Here is a 24,337-nt window from a genome sequence, read left to right on the forward strand (position 1 = left end):
TTATCAGGATCATTCTGTGCAACAGGTTCATGTTACATGACTTAAATATACTCTGGCTCTAAAACAAAGGAAACAAACACAATGAAACAGAAAACAACTTGGAAATAGTAGGAAAATATCCTCCTGTTTGTACTATATTTTGGGAACTCTGTGACCAAAGTCATGTGATTTTACTTATTTATTTATTTATTTATTTATTTATTTATTTATTTATTTATTTTTATTTTAAAGTAGTCTCTATCCCCAGTGTGGGGCTTGAACTCATGATCCTGAGATCAAGAGTCCTATGCGCTCCTAATGGAGCCAGCCAGGAACCCCAATGTCATGTGATTTTAGCTGTAGTCTCTGAAGAGCCCCTAGACAAAGGTTGGATGGCATTTTAAGATTTATTTATTTGAGAGAGAGAGACAGAGAAAGAGAGAGGAAAGGCAGTAGGAGAGGGAGAGAGAGTCTTAAGCAGACTCTGTGCTGAGTGTAGAGTCCAATGTGGGGCTCAGTCTCACGACCCTGAGATCACAACCTGAGCCAAAACCAAGAGTTGGACGCTTAACTGACTGCACCACCCAGGCGCCCCAAAGGGTGGCATTTTAAAGATTTTATTTTTAAGTAATCTCTACACTCAACATGGGGCTCAAACCCACACCCCTGAGATCAAGCTCTACCAACTGAGCCAGCCAAGTGCCCCTAAAGGGTAACATTTTAAAGTTAGCCTAGAAGGCACTTTATAATATAAACATATTTGGAGGTTTTATCAGTCTGCTTTTATAAAAATTATGTATAACAAATGAAGGCAAATAAGATCTCTCTCTAGCTTTTGCATTTATTTACTACAGCAGTTTTGTTTAATGCTCAAGATTTTTTAAGAAGTGCATGTTTCATAGGATAAAGAAGGAAAATACATGTACTTTTTTTGTTTGAAGATAGGTTAGCAAGTCAAGCACTAACCTCCATGTTCCTCCAAAGAGAACTGTGCTAGATCATGTGTTTCCTGAGTTAGCCTATCCTATTTTTATACAATTATTTCCTTTGTATTTGTTAATAGAATTACTGTCTATTGACTATATAATGACTGGCAACTTTAAGTTCATTTTGTGACTACAATAATACAATAAAGAGGAAGAAAGTTTGATTCAGTCAGCTGCAAAAGAAGCTAGAATTTGAGAAAAGTCATGGCAGTTTAATATTATCATTCAAATAGAAAAATTACTGTCAAAATTAGCATAATACATGGTAATGTACACCAACCTAATGTATTAGGTTGTCTTAAATTTATTCCTAGGCTTTATCTTAAGTTGTGTATTATAGGACAGAATTTGGAAAATATGCCATTTACTGCCAGCGATGTGTAGAAAGAACACAACAAAACGGAGATCGAGAAGCAAGACCCTCAAGAATGGAAATTCTTTCAACCCTTCTTCGAAACCCTTACCATCATTCTTTGCCTTTCAGTATCCCTGTGCACTTCATGAATGGGATATATCAGGTGGGTTACACTCTCTGCCCTGATGAAAGCATGCTTCCTTAACCTTGAATCCTTTGTGTAGCCTCTGTAAAATAGGGAAAGGAGACTGCCTGCCTACCTTTGTCAGCAGCTGGCAGTGATCATAAATGTACAAATATATCTTCTATCAGAACAGCTGCATTTTGAAACAGTTTTGCTAAGGATTCACACTGAAATCTGAATTGAGCCAAATAGGGGAGGAGTTTTACTGCCCTTTTAGTTCTGATGGAGAAAATAAAAAATACTCTGGTTGAGGCCTTTCTCAACCTGTGCGCTTGCTAAATGAGAAAATAAATACTGACAGTGGGTATGTACAGGTTTAAGTTTTTCAGTCTCCAAATCTCAGAGATTATCTGGGAAAACTCCTCCAGGCCCTTGTAGCTCTCAGATCTAGTTGTTCACTTATTAACTGAAGCAAACATGTTCCAAAGCTGGCATCTAAGCTTTGCAGCCATAGCTTTTTATCACAGAGTTCAGATATGTAACCACATATTAAAGAAACAAACATTATTTATTTTTATTTATTCATTTTTAATTGAAGTGCTGTTGACACACAATATTACTACTTTCAGGTGCACAGCATGGTGATCCTACATTTTTATACATTGCAAAATGATCACAAAGATAAGTCTAGTTATCATTTGTCACCATACAAAGTGATTACAAGATTATTGACTGCATCCCCTATGCTCTGCTTTACATCCCTATGACTGTTTAAGTGCATTTCTGGTTTACTTTCTTCTATTAGCTTAAAGTTTGAATATTGTACTGTAGATCTTGGTTTGCTTTTAATAGGTAGGCATGATATCTCTGCAAGATGTTTATGGCTGTCAAATGATCTTTGTATTTTGAATTCATGTCTGTTGGCTGAAGCCAAGATTTCTGAATTCTTACAGCAACCTAGCAATTAAGATGACACTAATTTTCTCTGGTGGAGCTTTGGTATGGGGGGAGGTAAAGCACCTAGATAAATATATGTTATCATTAATCATGCATCAAATATGCCCTGTCTCTGCCCTGAAATCGTTCTTGAAATTTAAGTTTGAAATGTACATTTTTTTAATTAAAAGAACAACTTCGTTATTTCTGCTTAGGTAGTTGGATTTGATGCATCTACCACAGTGGAAGAATTTTTGAACACTCTGAACCAGGATACAGGAATGAGGAAGCCAACACAGTCCGGCTTTGCATTATTCACCGATGATCCTTCTGGCCAGGATTTAGAGCATTGTCTTCAAGGAAACATTAAGGTGAAGCCAACTCCTTTTAAGAAGGCAAACCCAACAAACAGTAAAGCAGCTACTTTTTGCTATTTGCAAAAAACTCAGTTCAAGAGGTTTCACAAATTTTAAGTAATCTAGTCTGCACAACAAAAAAAAATTGTTGAGGTCATAGAATTCTCAAACACAATCTACACACATACCATGCTCCATGTTGCGACAGGAGAAAGATTGATAATAGCATTAATACCCTACTAGGCTAAAAGAGAAGAGGTATAGAAACTCTAGTAAAATAGCTTTTTATTATATTCACTCACTAGGCAGTATTTACTTACCCATTATAGGAGCTGGGCTGGCCCTCGTAGGGAATGCAGAGAAAGACCACAAGTAGTCCCTGTCCACAGTCAATTTGTAATCTACCTGGGGAAGAACAGCCATATACACTGATAAATTTAAGCCAGAATTGTGTTAAATGATTTAATCGTCCTATGAGTGTTCCACAGATGGAGAGATTAAGTTCAGTTGGAAAACGGACTTCCAAGGACGTGTAGGAAAATGGACCTGTGGAAATAAAGAGGGAATTGTAAACATAAGGAAAATCATGAGCAAAGGTGGAAATTTGGAAGATTTTTTAAAAATCTTTTCTAGGTCATAGTAAATGACTTTAATAAAGTTAGCATCTAGCAATGATAACGATTAGGACTATAAGAATACAGAACCATAGGAACCTTAACAGGAAAGGCCCTCTTATTTTGCAGATGAGGAAGCTGTAGAGCAGAAAACGACTTCCACCAAATCACACAACTAAAACTAGATCAGGACCATTTTCTTACTTGTTGTGGCCCTTGACTGCTCTTGGGAATCAGCACCTTGTTGTGGGGTGAAGGTATTTCTGTGATTTGAAGATAACAGACTTGGGGCAGAATAGAAGAAATAGGATCTTAGTAATAGATCCCACAAGTTTAGAGGACATGAAATGTCAGTACTTTCCTCGAACTACCAAAGTCTTGCAGCTCGGCCTGTTAGCACTCAAAGGGGTTCTACAGAAGCCTGTTGAAACTCATAGGAATGTTGTTTAGTAGGTGCTACCCACCTCCCTGCCTGCTCCCCATCCCCCACCCCTAGCCACCTGCATGTGTGGCTGCATCTTGAGAAACCTAGATAAAGGAATGTCTTTTTCTCCTTTGCTCCAGGTATATCCTATTCAGTTCAGCACATTCAAATGTAAATTTTTGAGACACATATTCCTAGAGCACTGTTGTTAATAATTAATCAAGAAGATAAGCTAGTCTTTTTGGTTGACTTGAGCTGAGTAAACGTTAGGGGCTTTGCTGAATAACTGCTTCCCACATATTTTTGAAAACTTTTATTTATAATTCTCTGGATGACCTGTTAAAAAAACAAGCAAACGTTTATTTGATTCCTGAGGGATTTTTATTCTTTCCCAATCAAAGCATCTTAAGATTATATTTCAAGTTTCTTTGAGATAACTTTGGTTATTCCAGTCTTTATAAACTCAGAAGGTGGAAAAGTTGCTTCTTTAGTGATTAAATTATGAAAAAATTCCTGGAATCTTCTTATTTCCAGTCTCATGCAGTCTTTCATTAAGATTCCTTTTTTGAGTAAAAAATTCATGGCCACAGCCCAAAGTTAATGGATGTCTGAGGGGATAAGTAAACCAAAGAGCAATTTATAACTAAATGGAAAACCAGGAGTGCACAGAAGCTTAAAACAAAAGGCTTCAGTCCATTTGGTTTGATGATGTTAATTTCATGGAACGTTTCAGTTTGCAGACATGCTTGTCTTCAAAAAATGCTGATTTGAGAACTGCTATAAATCTCCATTTCTTACTTGCCTCCTAGATATGTGACATCATTTCTAAGTGGGAGCAGGCCTCCAAAGAACAGCAACCTGGGAAATGGGAAGGTACGAGAACTGTTCGTCTAACTTACAAAAACAGGTGTGTAATGCCGTATCTAAACGCCAAAGTGTGTACCATTATGCTCATATCATGTGCCAACAGTTTCCTAGTGAAAGCTATGCTGATTGCAATATTTATTTGTTCGTTTTTCTGTAAGAGGAAACTACTTCACTAAGAAGAAACTGTCACATAAAATTTTGTTTCTAGCTCTAGTCATGGCTATATTTTATAATGATATGCATTTGGATAAAGACCAGGAAAAAACTATAAGAAAGAATAGCTGCTCTCTTAAGGTGGTCACTACAAGCATGAATTTTTTTCACTTTCAAAAATTTCTTTAGCATTACATTTTTTATAAAGACTAAATAAATACTTAAATATCCTACTGAAAGATATATAGTAAGAAGAAATATTTCTGGGGGCGCCTGGCTGGCTCAGTCTGAAGAGCATGTAACTCTTGATCTCAGAGTTGGAGTTTGAGCCCCATCCTAGGCACAGAGATTACTTAAATAAACAAAACTGAAAAGGAAAAAAGAAAAAGAAGAAATTGTTCTGTTTACTCATGTCTTTTAGAAGTTACATACTCATTTATTCTCCTTTCATATTCTCTTTTTTTCTCTCTCTAATTATTGAGCTTCAACTATGAGCTAGCTAGGTACTCTGGATAAAATGGTAATGAAAGCAAACAAAAAGTCCCTGATCTTTTGAATCTATAGGCTAGTGACGAAGACTATTGTTAATCATAAAATAGTTCTAATGAATACATAATTACACATTAAGTTCTCTGAAAGAGAGGAGTTTGGTTCTGTAAGAGCATATAGGCAGCAGCCTGACCTAGACTAGAGGGAGGCATCGAGAAGCTTCTTTGAGGGAGTGAGGCTTATGCCTGGGTGAGAAGGGGCCAGAAGGGGGCTGGAAGTGGACCATGGAAATGGGTAGAAAAGGATGTTCCAAAGTCTGTAGAGAGAAGCTGCTCAGAGGGTTTCAGGAATTAGGAAAAAGCCAGTGGGCCTGGAGCACATATCTTCCCAACAGATACATTTTTAATATACTTTGGCATATGATCAGAAACCAGATTTTCTTTGTTTCTTTCTTTTTTTTTTTTTCCTGAATACCTTCTTTTCTTCCATGTATTAGCAGAAGGTAGTACTTAGTAAACAGTGTTCACTGACCAGGTGACACTAATTGTACAAAAAAAATAGAGTATTTTGCTGATTTTATGTGGCTCTTTTACTACATAAAATAAGGAATCTAAAATATCAGACTAGAGAATTACTGGTAGAATTACTGATTTAATAGTTACTTCCTTCAGAAGCCAACTTTTGTTTTTTTGTTTTGTTTTGTTTTGTTTTTTAAAGATTTTGTTTATTCATGAGAGACAGAGAGAGAGAGAGAGAGGCAGAGACACAGGCAGAGGGAGAAGCAGGCTCCACTCAGGGAGCCTCATGTGGGACTCGATCCTGGGTCTCCAGGATCAGGCCCTAGGCTGATGGCAGCGCTAAACCGCTGAGCCACCCGGGCTGCCCCAGAGGCCAACTTTTGGAAGACGTTCATAGGCCTAAAATTGGAGTGTAAGAAGTAAAGATACTATATAACATAAAGAATATGATTGCCTTTGATCCAGTTAGGGATTTCTTTTTCTAACGATCTGTCCCACAGAAATACCCACAAATGTGAATTCTCATTCCAGTACATCCCAGATCTTCACATGTTTAGTAATAAGGGAACAGTTAAATAAATATGGTGCATTCATATTGTGGACTCCTCTTATACAGACAGCTGCTAAAGGCTACCCACTATTTGAAAGGATTCCTTTGATCTGAATAAATTATAATTGTGAGCCATTGGAGCTTCTCTATTCAGGGGCTCATGAACTATGGTGATTTGCAAGAATTCTGAATAATGATTGTTAAGCTTTGGTGTTTAAGGTTTTAAAATTGCTTCCTGGAGACACGCAGGATTTCTTAGATCCTGGAAATCTAATAGAATCTACTCCTGGAAGAACCTATTTACACTGATGGCAGCCTTTATCTGTGGTCCTTTGGTGACTGGCAAGAATAGCAGGCTGGACCTTTCAGATGATTTGGTGTTAGTTCTGTGATTGCTGGAGCAGTGGTTCCCAAAGTGTGGGCCCTGGACCTGCAGCTTCAGGATCCCATGGAGACACGTTAGAAATGCAAATTAGGGGCACAGGGTGGCTCAGTCTTGGTTTTGGCTCAAGTCATGATCTCAAGGTCATGGGATTGAGCCCTGCTAGGGCTCTGTGCTCAGCGTGGAGCCTGCTTGTGCCTCTCCCTCTGCTCTTCCTCTGCTTTCCCTCTCTATCTCTAAAATCAATCAATCAGTCAACCAATCTTTTAAAAAAAATGCAAGTTATTAGGCCCCACTTCAGACCTACTGAGTCAAACAGAATCTCTGGACATAACAGGTGGTTCTTATGTGTGCTGACTTTGAGAAGCACTGATCTGGAGATCCCCATTGCTGCTCTGTCTCTTAATCTTACTTTTGGTAGAAGAAAGCCAGCTCTTGGACCTGACCTGCTATATATCTTTATGGAGAGAGGTTCAGGAATTCTGGCTTGGTTTTGTTGGAACTAAATGGAATTATTTCCATGTCTAAGACGATCCCTAATAGTGCATACCTTATGAATGCTTTTATACATGCTAATTCTGTCTGTGATGGCTATGGTTGGAACCCAGATTAAACTTGGGTGAAACGGAGAAAGGTAGTCTGAACCACAGATAAGAATAATACTCCAAGTCTAGCAAAAGCCACTAGAAAGGACAAAGAGAGTTTTGAGTAACACATAATAAAGATGTGCTTGTCAGAAAAAGAAAAAAAGCCTCACAGCAGTATCTTTGACATCAGAAAAAAAAAAAACCTCAACCAAAAGGTTTAATTTTTAACAGAAGTCTGAAATGTCTGCATAGCCACAGCTATGAGAAAGTACTGCGTTTCTAAATACAGTTGAGCTTCGCATGTGTATATAAATAGCTTAGACAATGAGCCCTAATTTCCAGTGACACAGGAGAGGAACTGGCTGTGACCTATCATGCGTCCAAGGATTTGATTTTTTATCTGTCAGGCAACACCATAGTAAGTAAAACTGGATGCCAGCTTTCTATCCTGGAATTTGTATTTATGTTTAATAAGTTAATGGAATTTCAATTATGTAGATTTGGAGGTTAAAGGTCTAATTAATAGCATTTGAACTTGTTTTCATAGGCAACCATTTGGAAACTAATGTTTAAGTTCTGTTTATGTGTAAGCTGCTTATTCAATTTGGTTTCTTATGTTTGAAACTGCAAAAGTCAAGACACGTTTTTAACAAAACAAAACTGGCAAGGGTCTTTCCCTGAAGAAGACTACTCTTCCTATCTCCCCACCACCACCACCAAGCATGAAATAAGAGATTATTTTTCAGTAGTCCTTTGTAATCACTGTTTCTCTGGAGCATAGGCAAACATTGCCATCTCTGCCACCTTTAGCACCTCTATCTGTTGGCTCCTAAGCCAAGAAGCATCTTGACAGGTCATCTAGTTTATCCCATTTCTTCCAGCTGTGTTCACAGTAAAAAAGTTTCCAGAATGGACTTTTGGGGGACAGAAACAGGGTAGGTCTTTGGAGCTGCCCTTGGAGCCAGACCTGTTATGTTCTCTCTTCTGTCACTTCTTGTTACAAACAATAAAGGCTGTTGGTACTGTTAAAAAAAAAAAATCCAGGATAAAGAGACTTGCGATTCTATAGACTTCTAGAGGAGGATCCTAATACTACTAATAGTAATAATAATAGCCAACATTTATTCACCACTTACCACACACCAGGCCCTGTGCTGAGCTCCTCCTATGCATCTTCTTTTTTTTTTTTCTATGCATCTTCTGATATAATCCTAACAGCACCCTAGTGAGACAGGTGTTATTATTATCCTCACCTTACAGATGAGGACACTGCATCTTTAGACTATTAAGTCACTTACCCAAGGCTGCAGAAGGGGATTTTTCATCTTTTTGAGCAAATAATTCCTGTAGTGAGCAATTCTGACTACCATTCATGCAGTTACCCATTCATGCAGTAAACATCTGCTCAGTGTGTACCAATGCCAGGCCTTGTCAGAGCCCCGGGGATTTAGCGGTGAATAGAACTCCCCTACCCTTTAGAATCTTACAGTTTACAGGGAGAGACAGATGTGAAATCTTCACAGTGTAATTAATCCTGTAAGTACAGTAGAGCACAGTAGTGAAGAACAGAGGCTCTGGAGAGAAGCTGCCTGGGTCTGAATCCTGGCTGTCCCACTCACTGTGTGGCCTTGAGCAAATTACTTAGCATCTCTGTGCCTCAGAAACCTTCTACATGAAATGGAAACACAAACGGTATCTATTTCTAGTGTTTCTAAAGGACTAAGTGTCGGCAAATGTAAATCCAAATTAAAGCCAGCCACACAGTAAATGCCCACCCATATTAGCTCTTAACACGAATATGACATGTGTATGTACAAAGCGTACTGGGAATATGGAAGAAGGCTTTGCAGAGTGGTGCCTTCTGAGCAGATGACTTGAGGTGGTACCTGTAGGCAGCAGGCAAGGGCGGGGTGGTCACGACTGCCGTTCAGTAGTGTCATCAGTAGACCACAGTGGACAGAGAAGTGAAGAGAAGGTAAATGGAGAGTCAAGGAAGTAAGTGGACAAGAGGAAGAGAAAGATAACAGTAGGAAATACATGCTCCTAGGAATGAAATACAAAGCCAGTGGGAGATAAAGTGGCCCCCAGCAGTGCTGTACATTCAGAAGCAGAACTGGTCCTCATAGTGATGACAGAGGTGGACATTTGCAAATACCCCTGCTGTCTGCCTCTGGCCCTGCCTGGGGACAGAAGCCTACGTCCTGGGCAGCCCGGGTGGCTCAGCGGTTTAGCGCTGCCTTCAGCCCAGGGTGTGATCCTGGAGACCCGGGATTGAGCCCCACGTCAGGCTCCCTGTGCGGAGCCTGCTTCTCCCTCTGCCTCTCTCTCTCTCCGTCTCCTCTCTGTGTTTCTCATGAGTAAATAAATAAAATCTTAAAAAAAAAAAAAAGCCTACTTCCTCTGCTGCAGATCTCTTTAGAACTGAGGAGTGCCTAGAAGCTCATCATATCTGAGACACTCATATCACATTCCTCTGGCACCTTGTCTGTTAAAGACTGTGGATTTGAGTTTCTGATCCCTGTGATCATTTTTGTGACTCTTTGGTTCCTCTCCACATTCTCTCCAAGTCTGGTTGTTGGAGCCCAAACTGTTTCATTAGGGGCTTGAGTCAACGATTCTGCATGTTGTCTTCCTATATGCGTGTCCAGGATGGTTTTTCTCTTTTTGCTTAGAGAGCTTTATTTCCCCTTCCCAGGTTCCATCTTTGCAGCACTCTAGAAGGAATAGAAAATGCACTTTAGCTCTTCTTGCCTGCAGTGATTTGCACACCTGGTTCAGTTCTTTTTTCTCCCCTCCTAACTATATTACCAATTCAAGCTTTTATTAAGAACCTTAGTTGAGAACATCTGAGTGGCTCAGTCGGTTAAGTGTCTGCCTTCAGCTTAGGTCATGATCTCAGGGTCCTGGGCTCCAGCCCTGTGTTGAGCTCCCTGCTCAGCAGGGAGTCTACTTCTCCCTTTCCCTCTACCCCTCCCCACTGCTCATTCCCTCTCTCTCTCTCTCTCTCAAATAAATAAAATCTTAAAAAAAAAATCTTAGTTAAATCTCAGTGGATTACAGTGACAAGTAAGACATAGTTCTTAACTTCAAGTAGAGAAATAAGCTATACCAATAAGAGTGGGCTTTCATCTTAAACTTTATTCTCATTGTTTTATATCATTCTGCTGATAGCATTTTGAATTTAGAATCTGTTTCTGTTGCCCAGCCATAGTCTTCTATGAGTTAACAATTTGTCATCAAGGAGTCACAGATGAGTAGGGCTTACAATTTGTTTTTTCCGGAGACCAAGCTTATTGACTGCCTGGCCAGTGATTCCGAAGTGTGGTGGTTAGAAGAATTATCAGAAGCATCAGAAGGAAGAGCTTTTCAGAGTACACCCACCATGCTTCCCTGAGATTCCGACCTACCACCCTCAGTCCCTGCCAATGGAGCTAATTTGTGTGAAAGATGTAACTGATGCCAGTGTGCCCTCTCCCATAAGTGTATAGGGACAAAAGGGGCTGAAAATCCACTTATAGCCAATTGGGCACACACCTAGCATATGCTGGACCCTAAACCTCTCTTTTTCTGCCACCCTGTTGTCCTGCCAGTCTTAAAGTATGGCAAGGGGGCCCCTGGGTGGCTCAGTCGGTTGAGTGACGGGCCCTTGATTTCAACTCAGGTCATGATCTCTGGATCGTGATACCCAGCCCTGCACTCAGGGTGTGTCTGCTTGAGGATTCTCTCCTTCTCTCTCTGCCCTCCACCCTGATCATGCTCGCTTGCTCTCTCTCTCAAACAAATAAATCTTTAAAGTATGGCAAGGTATTGCTTACCCACCCCACTGACATAACATCTACAGCATTTACAGCACTCTGTGCCTGGTCGGGAGCCTGAAGTCGGAGCCCCCAGAGGTCTCCTGAATAGTGAAGCAGCATAGTGAATAAACAAAGAGGGTTACTGAATTGCTGAAGGCCTCCTAGGCAAACGAAAGATATCTCTTATTTCAATAAGTAATAATAACAATACATGGACTATTTTTGAGCTCCTAAAGCTATTTATCCGGATATGGCAAAAAAAAAAAAAAGTCAAAACATTCAAATGTATAAATAAGATCTTTTAGACCCTCAGAGAAAACTGCAACCCCCATCCATTTGATGTTGATTTTGAATTAAAACCTTCATTTTCTATTCCCTGGTATGTCTAAGTTATTTAGGGAAGATCAGGAGTGTTTTGAAAATTGCTTTTATACAGCCCACTGAAATGAAGGGTTCCATCAGCATCCTGTACAAGAGAGGGCATATTTAATTTCACTCAGTGCCTTAGATTCTTCCTCAGTAGCACTTAAGGATTTGGTATTTTAGGGCATAAAAAATAGCATAGAAGCATTCCTCAACCTCAAAGCAGCTTTGTCTCTATTTGCTGAAGATGTTATATGAAACAGAAACAGAGATCACTGACAAATAGTTATGGTCTCAGTTTGTATCACTTGGGGAACTACATTAGAATAACCCCATAATAGTCCCCTGGAGTTGTCTTTCCTTTCTTCCTTTGTAAGGATGCCATTTAATGAAAAATTTTCTCTTTTTTTAGACTGTATTTCTCAATGCAAGCACGTGGAGAGACTGATAGAGAAAAGTTGCTGTTAATGTATCAGACAAATGATCAAATAATAAATGGACTTTTTCCTCTGAACAAGGACTTGGCATTAGAAATGGCGGCTCTTTTAGCTCAGGTAACTTCTGTGTTCTATAGAGTCATATTTAGTGAAGGTAAGATACTAATTTCTACGTTGATTTATATCTTGTAATTCTTTAAATTCACATTACTGTGATTAACACCTTAAAACTTACAGGCATTATAATTACAGTTTGACTCAGAATTGCTGACAACTGTAATGATGTCGATTGAGACAGTATTCTTCATGGAATCTGGTTTCTTAATTATCTTGAAAATATCCCACTAGGCTCTGCATTTAATAAAGGAGTTTGAGTGTAGAGCTGCAGGGCTGAGGGCACCATGCTGAAATCATTCAGTAATCTAATAGGAATAGGTCTTTAAAATGGTTAGAGCACTTTCTTTCATTTACCTGTTGTATCAGTAGGATTAAGTTCAGACTTTTATAAACACACACACAGAAATTAATAGTGCCTTAATCCAAATAGAAGTATATTTGTGTCTCACATAGAGAGATAGGCATGCTGGCCCCTCTGCAGAGTCATCAGAAGCATGGGCTTTATCTTGTTCTCCATTGTTCTTTCCCTAGCATGTCCTCTTCGTGGTCCTGGAGAGCTGCCAGAGCTCCAGCTATTACATAAGAGTTCCAGGCATCATGATGGAGGAAGGGTTGAAACAGGGCATGTCTTCCCTCTCACCTTTGAGAAACTTTCTGGAGGTTATAGAACACATGCATTTATGTCTCCCTGGTCAAAACTTGGCTGTATGGCCTTGCCAACCTACAAGGGAGACCAGCAAATGTTGTCTTTGCTGGGTGGCAAGGAGCACAGCTAAATTCAAGGTTGTTGTTGCTTTTTTTAAATATTTTCTCCCATTCTTTTTTTTTTTTTTTTAATTCATGAAAGAGAGAGACAGAGAGAGAGAGAGTTAGGCAGAGACACAGTCAGACGGAGAAGCAGGCTCCATGCAGGGAGCCTGATGCGGGACTCGATCCCAGGACTCCAGGATCACGCCCTGGGCCAAAGGCAGGTGCTAAACCGCTGAGCCACCCAGGGATCCCTCAAGGTTGTTATTACTCAGAAAGAAAGAGAGAATAGTCATCAGAGGTGACTCACAGTGTCCACCACATCTGAGTCTGTGCACAGGTTAATTAAGGAAAAATGTTAAGGCTACTCTATGATATGTCATTGGGACAAAGGCTTAGATACCAGATACCTAAGGTTTTCGGTCCTTGTACTCTGCACACTGTCGCAGTTTATTTTATCTACCACCTGTCATTGATTCCCAGATCTTTTCTCTCCAGTTCACTTCTTTCATGGGCTCCTTAAATTCAACATATCAAGAACTGAAGTAATCCTCTTCTCTCTTTTTCCTTCACATTCTGTCTCCTTATTGTGCTACTATCTCTGTGCAGTCCCCCATGCAAGCTTCAAGTCCAGGAATCATCACTGACAACCCTCCTTTTCACCCGGTCCCACCAGTCACCATGTCCCATCCATTTAACTCTTAGATACATGCTCCTCATGATTCCTCTGCACGTTGGCCACCACTGCTGTGGTTTGGACCACCATCCCTCCTGCAGCAGACTTCTAACTCATGAGCCTTTCTCTAGTCTGATCCCCCGCAAATTTGTCCTCCACCCAGATGCTAGAGAGGTTGTTCCAGTTATCTATTGCTACATAAAAAAAATGGCTCCAAGATTCTATCACTTAAAATAATAATTTGGGCAGGGATGAGTGAGGACAGCTTGTCTCTGCAGCATATGGCATCAGCTGGCCTCACCCAGAGGCTGGCTGCGACTCTGTGGCTGCAGGATGGAATCATTTGAAGACTCCACATCCATGTTTGGTGCTCGACTCCAGCTGGTAGTTGGGACTTGTGCTGGCACTGTCAGCAGGAACCCCTCCCCATGGCTTTGTCACATGGCTGCATGTGCTTCCTCACAGAATGGCGGTTGGATGGCAAGAGAGACAAGAAGTGGAGACTGCCATTTTCTTAAGACCTGTGCCTGGAAGCTGTGCCATGGTGGTTTGTTTGGCAGCCTGAGGAACTGGGGTAGAGATTTAGCAAGCATGTGAATCTAGCTAGCCGTGTCATTCCCTTTGTTTACACAGAAGAACATCATGATCTAAGCTCTGTGTGCCTCTCCAGCATCATCTGTTAATATTCCCTGCCTTGAACTTTATGTTCCACCAAAGGGTAAACTGTGGTTCCTTGCACAGTTCCCTGACGTGCATGTGGCTCACTTTTTCTTACCTCTTATGTTTACGTGTTTGTCTGCTCTGCCCGGAACATCTTGATCCCCATTCCTTCACCTGTTAATTTCAGTGTATCCCTTAATTCTCATCATTGGTGTCACTTATTCTGGGAAACCTTCCTGAATTCTTGGGGTGTTTGTCCTGTCCTGCACAGTACTATCTTTACCTCAGTGGTTTATTATTACTGATTTGTTTCCACTTTGCATCACTGACTATAGCCTCCCTGAGGGCAGGGGCTGTCCCTAGTCATCTTTGTACCTAGCACAGTGCCTTACATGTCACCCATTCTTCATTGGAGGAATGAATAGTTGATAATTTAGTTCACTTTTTTTAACAGTTTTATGATCATCCAAAATTTAAAGCATTCATGCTACACTGAGGGTTCTCTTTTTGCAAGTGATGAAAAGCTGTGGAAAAGACAAATAGGTCACATATTTTCTTGGTGATAGGATTAGGTATAATTTCCTATCTCCTGCCCTTCTAGGCTCTAGTTCTCTAAAGGAACAGAGTCTATAATCACTCTCATTTTTACTAAAATTTAAGTTAGTCTGCCTCTTTCAACTTGTAATTTTGTCAGGCAGTTTCTCCAAGAAAAACTGTAACGTAATTTGGAGACATATACTTCTAACATGTTTTAGATGAATTTGAGGAAGGAGTAGAGAGGTAAGAGTATATGTACAGCTAGAAAATTCTGAACATGTTGCTAACTAAAAAGTATCATTTCTCCATCTCTGAAAGGAAAGTTAAATAATACCTCTGTTCTCTTTTCCTAGAGTAGTCTTTGTGAAGACAAATGAAATAGACTACTCTAAGTTCTGTAGACGAAAGATTATTTCAGTTGTAATTTAAATATCTCAAGGTCCCTGTTGATATTCTGCATCTCAGGAAATTCTTGGAGCTAACCCATTAATCACTGTAGATAGTGTCTGGCAGTGCATCATGTTGATGTGAGTCATATTGGGAATCCTGTGAATTGATTTTCAATTATTCTGCAAGCATTTCTGTGCTCATTCTGTCCCTCACAGTATAGTATGCCAGGTGCTGGAGAGGGGATGCTGAGTGTGGAGATCCACTGTAGGGTTCCCCAAAAGGAAAGGTTGCCTTGAATGGCAATCTTTGTAACTATTGTTTATCCAAATGCCATCTCCTTGGGGGTGAAATCTTGCTCTTAGGTTTCGCAGGTAGCTGTGCTAAGTACAACCTTGTGGTAGGTGGGGACAGTAAAAAGCTTGCTCTGGGGGAAGGATTTTAGTATGTTTGAAGAGCCGATGGACAACTTGTATTTGGTGTGAAGAAATTAGGGAAGGAGATAGAAGATGGGGATGAGAGCTAAACAGCCGGGCCAAGCCACGAAACCAACAAGAAACTGGGTCGGAGACCTAGAGACATAGAATACACTGGAAGGGCAAAGCTCAGATGAGGATTTTAGATAGCAGTGAGTCAGATGAAGAGCCAGGAAAGAGAAGACACAAGGGTCAGAATCTCAGAGGTTGGTTGTGCTAACAGCTTGTCTGGAGGCAGAAGGCCCTCTTGAGATGGAGACCCCACCCAGTCTGGATGGATCCCTCCATCTGCTTGTTGGGGAGTGCTGAACGGAAGGATGTGAACGCTCTTTTTTTTTTTTTTTTTTTTGGGGGGGATATAAACATTCAGTAGGACATTCATCTGAATGTTCCCCCTCCATTTCTCCCCTTGAGCCCTCTTTGGTACCCTACCTATACAAGGCACTTGACACAAGTCGTTACAAGTATAAATACTTTGTTTATACTTCAGTCTCCTCTACTAGACAGTAAAATCTGAGGGTGGGAACTGTGCTTAACTATTTTTTTTTTAATTTAATTCCATGTAGTATAGTGCCTGACATATAATGGAAACTCAACATAGGTTTGGATAAATGAGTGGGTGAGTGAGTGGATGGAGAAATGGATGGGTAGGTAAAGAATAGCATCTGTGTACCTCATTAATAGAGATAAAGATTGAACATATTTTCATTCAGGGAGAAAGAGGAATAAAGGGGTCTATTCCCAGAATAAAGAATAAGGGGATGGATACAGAACCATTTATGGAGAAAATCTAGGAAGAAAGTAATGAGAATATAGTTCTGTTCCATTATATTCAATAGAGACTCTTAAGAGGTACAAACAACACTTTTTTGAGACTCCTCATAGCTTTATAACTTTGTATTTTATTTTTAGCCTCTATTTTGCCTTATTACTGGTAGTTAAAATAGTACCTTAAAAATGAAAAAGTGTTTTGTGCTGTTATGGGTAATATTAGCGGCCGTTGGGAAATACTACTAGATGACAACATTTACAAAGGATAGTTTGCGTAGAAATGGAATTGAAATGTTTGAATTACAGATTTTTTTCCAAAATTAGAATTCAAATGGAATTTAGATTTTATTAATAGCGTCTATGCATGATTATAAATTCAATAATCACTCAATCATGATAATTTTATATATTATTTATTATAGAGAATGTTTAGAAAGAGTAAAACTAACTTTTAAAAATCTTTTCAATATCCCATTATTTTCTCTTTGGATTTCCAATTAGGTGGAGATTGGAGATTTTGAAAGACCCTTTTCAACTCCAGCGGGGCATGTTACTAATCAGTGCAAAACAAATCAAACTCTAAAACAAGTCATAGAAAAATTTTATCCTAAAAGGTATAGAGATGACTCTTCTGAAGAACAGTTAAGGTAAGGAACTACTTGTGACTCTTCATTTTTAAATTTTTATTTATTTTTAAAAATATTTATTTACTTATTTTAGAGAGTGAGGAGGGGGGAAGGGCAGAGGGAGAGAAAGAATCTCCAGCAGACTCTTGCTGAGTAAGGAGCAGGAAACCAAGCTGTCTAACTCACTGAGCCACCCAGGCACTCCTACTTGTGAATCTAAAGGATAGAATCACACTGGACTGTTGGTGATAGTCTTCTGTTCAAATTTTAAAGATGAAAATTATTATACATGGCAGTTTTCTTAAGATTTTTAAATATAATATCCCAAGAGGTTATAGATTTTTTAAAATTTAAGATGGACCTAGAAACTGGAGAATCCATATTTAAAGTTGTTAAGGGGGCACCTGGGTGGCTCAGTCAGTTAAGCACCTGCCTTCAGCTCAGGTCATGACCCCAGGGTCCTGGGATCCAGCCCCATGTCAAGCTCCCTGCTCACCAGGGGAGTCTGCTTCTCCCTCTTCCCCTCCCCTCAGTCATGCTCTGTCTCTTTCTCTCTCTCTCTCTCTCCCACTCGTGCTCTCACTCTCTCTCTCAAGTAAATAAAATCTTTAAAGAAAATTAATAGTCTTGTAAGGAAAAAAAATTTACCTTGATTTAGAAGATCTGCTTTTTATTTGCTCTTATTCATTCTTGTCCAAATTAATCCTGCTAATAAAAGGGAAAAAATGGCCAGTACTATGTTTAATTTTATGAAGTGTTTACCAAAAACATTTTACCTCTTAGGGTATTTCATTATAAATAAATTGACATAAAAACAAACTATTTTCTTATACAAGATTTTTTACTATACATTTTTAATTAAATTCAACTGGTATAATAGTTTGGTTTTACAGAATATACAAAGAAAAGCTGATTCAGTTGAAAAATAGAGGCAAATCCAATTCACCATGAGTTTTCCAAAATAGAAACATTTAAGATCAGTCTGTTGTCTACATAGAGTGAGCAGTTGCCATTGTGATTTTATTTAAGGCATCTTCCTCCTGCAGCCAACATCTCTCCAAGCCAGAGGTGGCATCACATAAAATTCCACCATTAAGGATTCATTCTTTGGTCTCAATGTCTTGTACTTTTCTTTTAAAATGTAAGTTATTCCCATGAGAAAGGTTTGATGTTCGTTTATCAGAATTTTTTTAAAGATTTAATTACTTATTCATGAGAGACACACAGAGAGAGAGAGGCAGAGACATAAGCAGAGGGAGAAGCAGGCTCCCTGCAGGAAGCCCAATGCAGGATTCGATCCCAGAACTCCAGGATCATGCCCTGAGCTAAAGGCAGACGCTCAACCACCGAGCCACCCAGGCATCCCAGTGTATCATATTTTTTAAAAAAGATTTATTTGGGGATCCCTGGGTGGCTCAGCAGTTTAGCACCTGCCTTTGGCCCAGGGTGTGATTCTGGAGTCCTAGGATCGAGTCCCACATCAGGCTCCCTGCATGGAGCCTGCTTCTCCCTCAGCCTGTGTCTCTGCCTCTCTCTCTCTCTCTCTCTCTCTCTCTCTCTCTGTCTCTGAGTGTGTCTCTCATGAATAAATAAATAAAATCTTTTAAAAAAAAATTTATTTACCTGAGACAGCACATGTGTGTGTGTGAGCACGTGAGTGGAGAGTGGGGCAGAGGGAGAAGGAGAGAGAGAATCCTCAAGCAGACTCCTTACCGAATGCAGAGCCCGACATGGGGCTTGACATCAGTCCCGAGATCATGACCTGAGCCCAAACCAAGAGTCTGGTGCTCAACCAACTGAGCCATCCTGGTGCCTCTCATCAGATTTTTTTTTTTTTACTTTGCCTGATGGGGTGGAGATGGAGAATCTAGGTCATGCTGAGAGCACTAATACTATGAGAAAGTGGGGAAAGGAATGTTCTGAAAGGATGAGGGGTGGACAGTGGTGAGATGGGAATCAGAAAATAACAGCTCCTCCTGGGCGATGCCCAGTCATGCCTAGGATTGGCTCAAGGAGAGCTTTGCCTCGGGAGGATGATGCGCTGTTTATGTCTTTGCTTTTGCCTTTTTGTTTTTTGTTTTCTTCATAGGCAGCTCTGCCAGCGACTGTCGACCAGATGGATGGCCCTCCGGGGTCACAGTGCTGCTGACTGTGTACGCATTTATTTGACCGTAGCCAGGAAGTGGCCATTCTTTGGTGCCAAGTTGTTTCTTGCGAAAGTAAGAAAGAATGGGAGGGAGCAGCAGAATTAACACCCTAACCTGTGCAGTTGACCCTGTTCAGCTGAGTGAAGTCCGACAGAGACCACAGGCCCCCCCATGTGTGGTGTAGTGGGCTTTTAAGAAGGAAATGAGGAAATTCCCAACAATGTAAAGAAAACAATGAAGGGGTACTAAGAAAGGGCAGGAGAGCGAGTGGCCTCTCCATCTGTGCCCTGTGCTTCACTCCCCTTCCCCCGACCGTAGGTCACTCACACTCAGCAGGCTCACCATGAGACTGGGGTGACCGCTGAACCCCGCTTACTTCTCTTTGACCACGCAGCCTCTCACCCATCTGTCACTCACTCTGTCACTTGTTCGCTCACTTGTTTAGTATTTAGCGGCTTCTGTTGGCCAAACATTATGTACCTAGGGATACATAAGGCTGTGGTTTCAGATGAGTTGGGCCCAAACCTCCAGGAACTCCCAGCCCACTTGCAGCAGGCAGGAAACAAGCCTTGTAGGGTGAACACAGAGTGACAGGGACAGAGCACTGCAGCACGCTGAGGACGGAGAGCTGCACCCTGCCACCGGGGATGGCCAGCCCAGTCCCAGGAGGAAGAACTATACGTCTGAATTCTGCTTCTTTCTCTTGAACTGTGTCACCTTAAATTCTCTAGGGTTCCTAAAATACTTCTCGTCTTGGGTTCTCTTTCTGTGTGTTAGGCCTGTCCTCACTGATAGCTTGCACACATCATCAGGGCATAGACTCACTGATCCTGGAATTCTCCTCTAGTGCTCACGTCTTGCTTTGCATAGAAGTATCGCTTAATAAATTTTGCTGAATAGCTGCGCCACTTTGGGCAACTCAGTTAACCTTAGTTTTGTCATCTATACATGACAACTCAGACTAGAAAAAGTAAAATCTAGGCTATCTTACTCTGATTCCATGACCGACTGTATCATGGTGAGGTAAGAAATTATTTTGCTACTGGTACTGGAAGCCATATACTAAGTCAGTGCTTGAACATCTCTCAAATTAATACATTTATGAGGAGTTGAACATGTTTTCTAAAAATATAAGGGTTAGATTAATATAAGGGTTAAAATATAAGGGTTAGATCAGCATTTTATAATGAATTTTATTTATTTATTTATTTATTTATTTATTTATTTATTTATTTAAAGATTTTATTTATTCATGAAAGACACAGAGAGAGAAGCAGAGACACAGAGGGCTCCATGCAGGGAGCCCCATGGGGAACTCGATCCTGGGATCCTGGGATCCCGACCTAAGCCAAAGGTAGACAGTCAACCATTGAGCCACCCAGGCACCTCTTATAATGAATTTTAATTCTAATTTCAGCATTGCAAGAAATATTAAATATCCATCTTTGATCATTTGTCCTGTGCCTTTTAGTACAGAAATATTATTAAATAATATGTAGCATTTGCATGTTGCACAACTGGCATCTTTTCTTTGCTCGCTTTTCTTCCTTTATACTACAAAAACACCTTTGTTTGCTTAACGACATCCATTTTGGGAGGGGGGATAAATATATATATCATCAAATATAGCATTTTAACCATTTTTAAGTATATGGTTCTATGGTATTAAGCACATTCATGTTATTATGCTACCCTTACCACCATCCACCTCCAGTACCTTTTCATCTTTCCAAATAAACCTCCATACTCCCTATTGCCCCTTCTCCCTAGGCCCAGATAACCACCATTCTGCTTCTTGTTCTGTGAATTTGACTGTTCTAGAAACCTCATCTAAGAGGAATTATTTGTCCTTTTGTGACTGGCTCATTTTCCTTTGCAGAATGTCTGTAGGGTTCATCCATGTTGTAGCATGTGTCAGAATTTCCTTTTTTTTTTTTTTAAGATTTTATTTATTTATTCATGAGAGACACACACACAGAGAAGGAGGCAGAGACACAGGCAGAGGGAGAAGCAGGCTCCATGCAGGGAGCCCAACGTGGGACTCGATCCCAGGTCTCCAGGATCAGGCCCTGGGCTGAAGGCGGCGCTAAACCCCTGAGCCACCCGGCTGCCCAGAATTTCCTTTTTTCAAAGCTAAAAAGTATTCCACTGCATGTATATGCCATGTTTTGTTTCACCAAAGAAACAAGAACAATGTTTTGTTTGTCAAAGAGCTAATGAGTTGAATGGCATCCTTTGTAATGGTTGCCTATCCTTTGCAAACCAGTTCTCAGTAGATGGTAACCCAGGGGTTTTTTTATACATGAAATTCTGAAAAGTTTTACTATATAAAATATAGTATATATATAAATACTATAGATTTATATAAATATTATAGATTCATCCCAGTTCCTTATCTATCATCTCTGTTTCTTTTATAAAGTTTAAAAGAAGTAGTTAAGTTTTTATTAGAATTTCAGTTCTTGTTAAGCAATCAATGTAGAAAGCTCAAAAACATTCATGGGTTTTAATTGGGGGCTAGTGGTGAGATCTTTTTATTAACATAATTTCATTGCTTTTTTACAATAAGGAATTTAGTGGAAATTTTGGTATTTCTCATTACCATTCATCCCACAGTTTAATATTTTCTTTTTATTCTATTGTTATTAGTCATTGAATATCAGATTTAATAAACTTTCAGCAAAAGTGTACATTTATAATCCTAATCCTTTATGTTGTTGCAGTAGTATTACACACACCTTAGAAAGCATATCCGCATATTTTGTTTCATTAGGATTTTGGTCATCATAGAAACCCACAAGCTTATTAATGATTAGCTTCTTAAAACAAAAGAAAAGTAAGATTAAACATTGTTGTTCCCATTCTAAAGATGAGAAAATTGAGCCACGGAGAGATTCAGTAGCTTGTCCAAATGTACAGCTGAATAAGTGGCATATTTGGATTTCAGACCCACGTCTCTTAATATCAGATTCACTGCTCTTTCGATTATGTGATATTGCCTCCACCCCAAGAGAGATTCCCCCCCATAGGTTTTATTTTCTTTTTTTCTCCCTTCTAAAGAGATTTTTTAATACGATGTTGTTGAAAATGTCTCATTGCATTTTGATGGAAAAATGCTTCTGTGATTTTACTTAGCATTTATTTATACAGTATATTTGCACCTCTTCACAGCCCATAACTCCATCAGCACTCGGAAGTACTTTCATGTGGCTGGCTATCCATGAGGATGGTTTAAGCATCTTAGAATACAACTCCATGGTAAGTTTAAGTTTTGTACTAAGTCAACTATTTGCATTGCAATGTACATAGAAAGTAATGATCTCTTCATATGATTTTTCTCATACACAAATAACATTTTCCCGATGCTGTATATAACAAATAGTCATTTTACAAATACAACTGTGATTATAATTTAATCTTTTAAAACATGGTTGGACGGGTTTTATATTGTATATGAGGAAAATATTAAGATATCATGCCTAAATTGTATTCGTGGTCATATTCGTAAAATGATTACTAATTTATCATGTCAGGGAAGTTACTTCCTGTGCAAAATGAAAGTCTTTAAGATAACATTAATGTAGAAACTTTAATTACCAAAGTTTAAGTTCAGCATCACTAAGGCTTCTGTAACTTTCTGTAATATTACTTACCAGTTCACTTGTACATATGTGGTATTTTAGAACTTTTAACATGCTTAAATATAAAGTCAAACTGTGCTTTCTACATTTTTTTGCCTTATTTTCTATCATATTTCATATTGTTAGATTATTTTTTCCTGTTTTTGTTTTGTTTTGTTTTTTTAAACCTGGCAGACAGGAATTGTTAAATTCACCTGGTAGGTATACTGGGCTCTCCTATGTCCAGCTGTAGTCAGGGATCAATAATAATTTCTTGAAACCAAACTATTCTTTAGTGTTATAGTAGTTTCTCCTTATGGTTGCTAAAAAAAACTTTTTGAAGAACTTTTTATTTCCTGAATGCTTTTCAGTTCTTGAATGGGTAGCTTGAAGATAGGTTATAAAATTGATGACCTAAAGTCAACAAAGAATTGTAGACTAGTATTGAATTACCATAGGTACGTAAGCCAGTCCCTCAGACCCTGGAGTTGGACACCGAGGCCAGAAAGTGGACACCGGTTGACTGCAGCTTGTGGGGCATTCAGTGCTGGAATAGTCTGCTTAGAGACTTGCAAGCTAATCATTAGATACACAGATTCCTTTACCTATACATTTCTTAATTATATTTTTAAAATTTTATGCTACAGATGGGAAAAAATATTTGCTGCATACATGGCAAAGAGTTTATATCCTTATGAAACAATAAGGAAATGATAAACAATAAACACATCAATAGACAAATGAGCCAGCACAATTCAGAGAAGAAATACAAGTGTTCAAAAAATGTATTTTAAAATGTTAGTTTCACTAGTAATCAAATAATTTAAAACAGCGAGATTCTACTTTTCACTAGTCAGGTTGGCAGAGATTTAAAAGAATTATTATATCTAGTGTTAACAAGACTACAGAGCTAGGAATGTCACTGGGTATAACTTTTCCAGGGGAGTTTGGAAATATTCTGAAAATTGTCCTTATTTTTTTTTTTGAGGTAGTAATTCCAGTTATTGAGATTTATAACTAAAGAAATAATTAGGTATGTGTATTATGAAATATGCCAAAAAATATGCATTGAAATAGTGTTTTAAGGGCAGCCCAGGTGGCTCAGCGGTTTGGCACCTGCCTTCAGCCCAGGGCATGGTCCTGGAGACCCAGGATTGAGTCCCACATCGGGCTCCCTATGTGGAGCCTGCTTCTCCCTCTGCCTGTGTCTCTGCCTCTCTCTCCCTCTCTGTCTCTCATGAATAAATTAAAACTTTAAAAAATATATATTATTTTAAGATAGTAACAAATAAAAAATGATTTAAATCTCCTGCAATAAGAGATTAGTTAAATAAGGATTAGCTATCAAATCACTTAAAAGGATGTTATACAATGGCATTTGTTGTCATGAAAAGATATTCATAATTTGTTATTACATTTAAAAAGAAGCAGAATCCTAAAAACAATATGCATATCATTTGTGTTTATATCAAAATATGTATACTAAGATGAACCATATGGATTTGCCAATATTTGATCATTTTTTTAAAGATTTTATTTATTTATTCATGAGAGACACACAGAAAGAGGCAGAGACATAGGCAGAGGAAGAAACACGCTCCCCGTGGGGATTCTGATACGGCACTGGATCCCAGGACCCCAGGATCATGACCTGAG

General features: G+C 39.3%; 1 protein-coding gene across 3 annotated transcripts in view; it reads left to right on the forward strand.

Moving 5' to 3' along the window:
- Positions 1 to 24,337, forward strand: part of PLEKHH2 (pleckstrin homology, MyTH4 and FERM domain containing H2) — a 110,818-nt gene that overhangs the window by 82,587 nt on the left and 3,894 nt on the right. For 2 of the 3 annotated variants that reach the window (XM_072742617.1, XM_072742619.1), the window contains 7 exons: positions 1,306 to 1,483; positions 2,596 to 2,751; positions 4,584 to 4,681; positions 11,893 to 12,034; positions 16,790 to 16,935; positions 19,004 to 19,133; positions 22,233 to 22,319. In XM_072742617.1, the coding sequence (XP_072598718.1) occupies positions 1,306 to 1,483; positions 2,596 to 2,751; positions 4,584 to 4,681; positions 11,893 to 12,034; positions 16,790 to 16,935; positions 19,004 to 19,133; positions 22,233 to 22,319 (937 nt within the window). The remainder of the gene's footprint in view (positions 1 to 1,305; positions 1,484 to 2,595; positions 2,752 to 4,583; positions 4,682 to 11,892; positions 12,035 to 16,789; positions 16,936 to 19,003; positions 19,134 to 22,232; positions 22,320 to 24,337) is intronic. The other variant, XM_072742618.1, reaches the window with a different exon arrangement.

Source organism: Vulpes vulpes, chromosome 16, assembly GCF_048418805.1.
Source record: "Vulpes vulpes isolate BD-2025 chromosome 16, VulVul3, whole genome shotgun sequence".
Classification (NCBI taxonomy): domain Eukaryota; kingdom Metazoa; phylum Chordata; class Mammalia; order Carnivora; family Canidae; genus Vulpes; species Vulpes vulpes.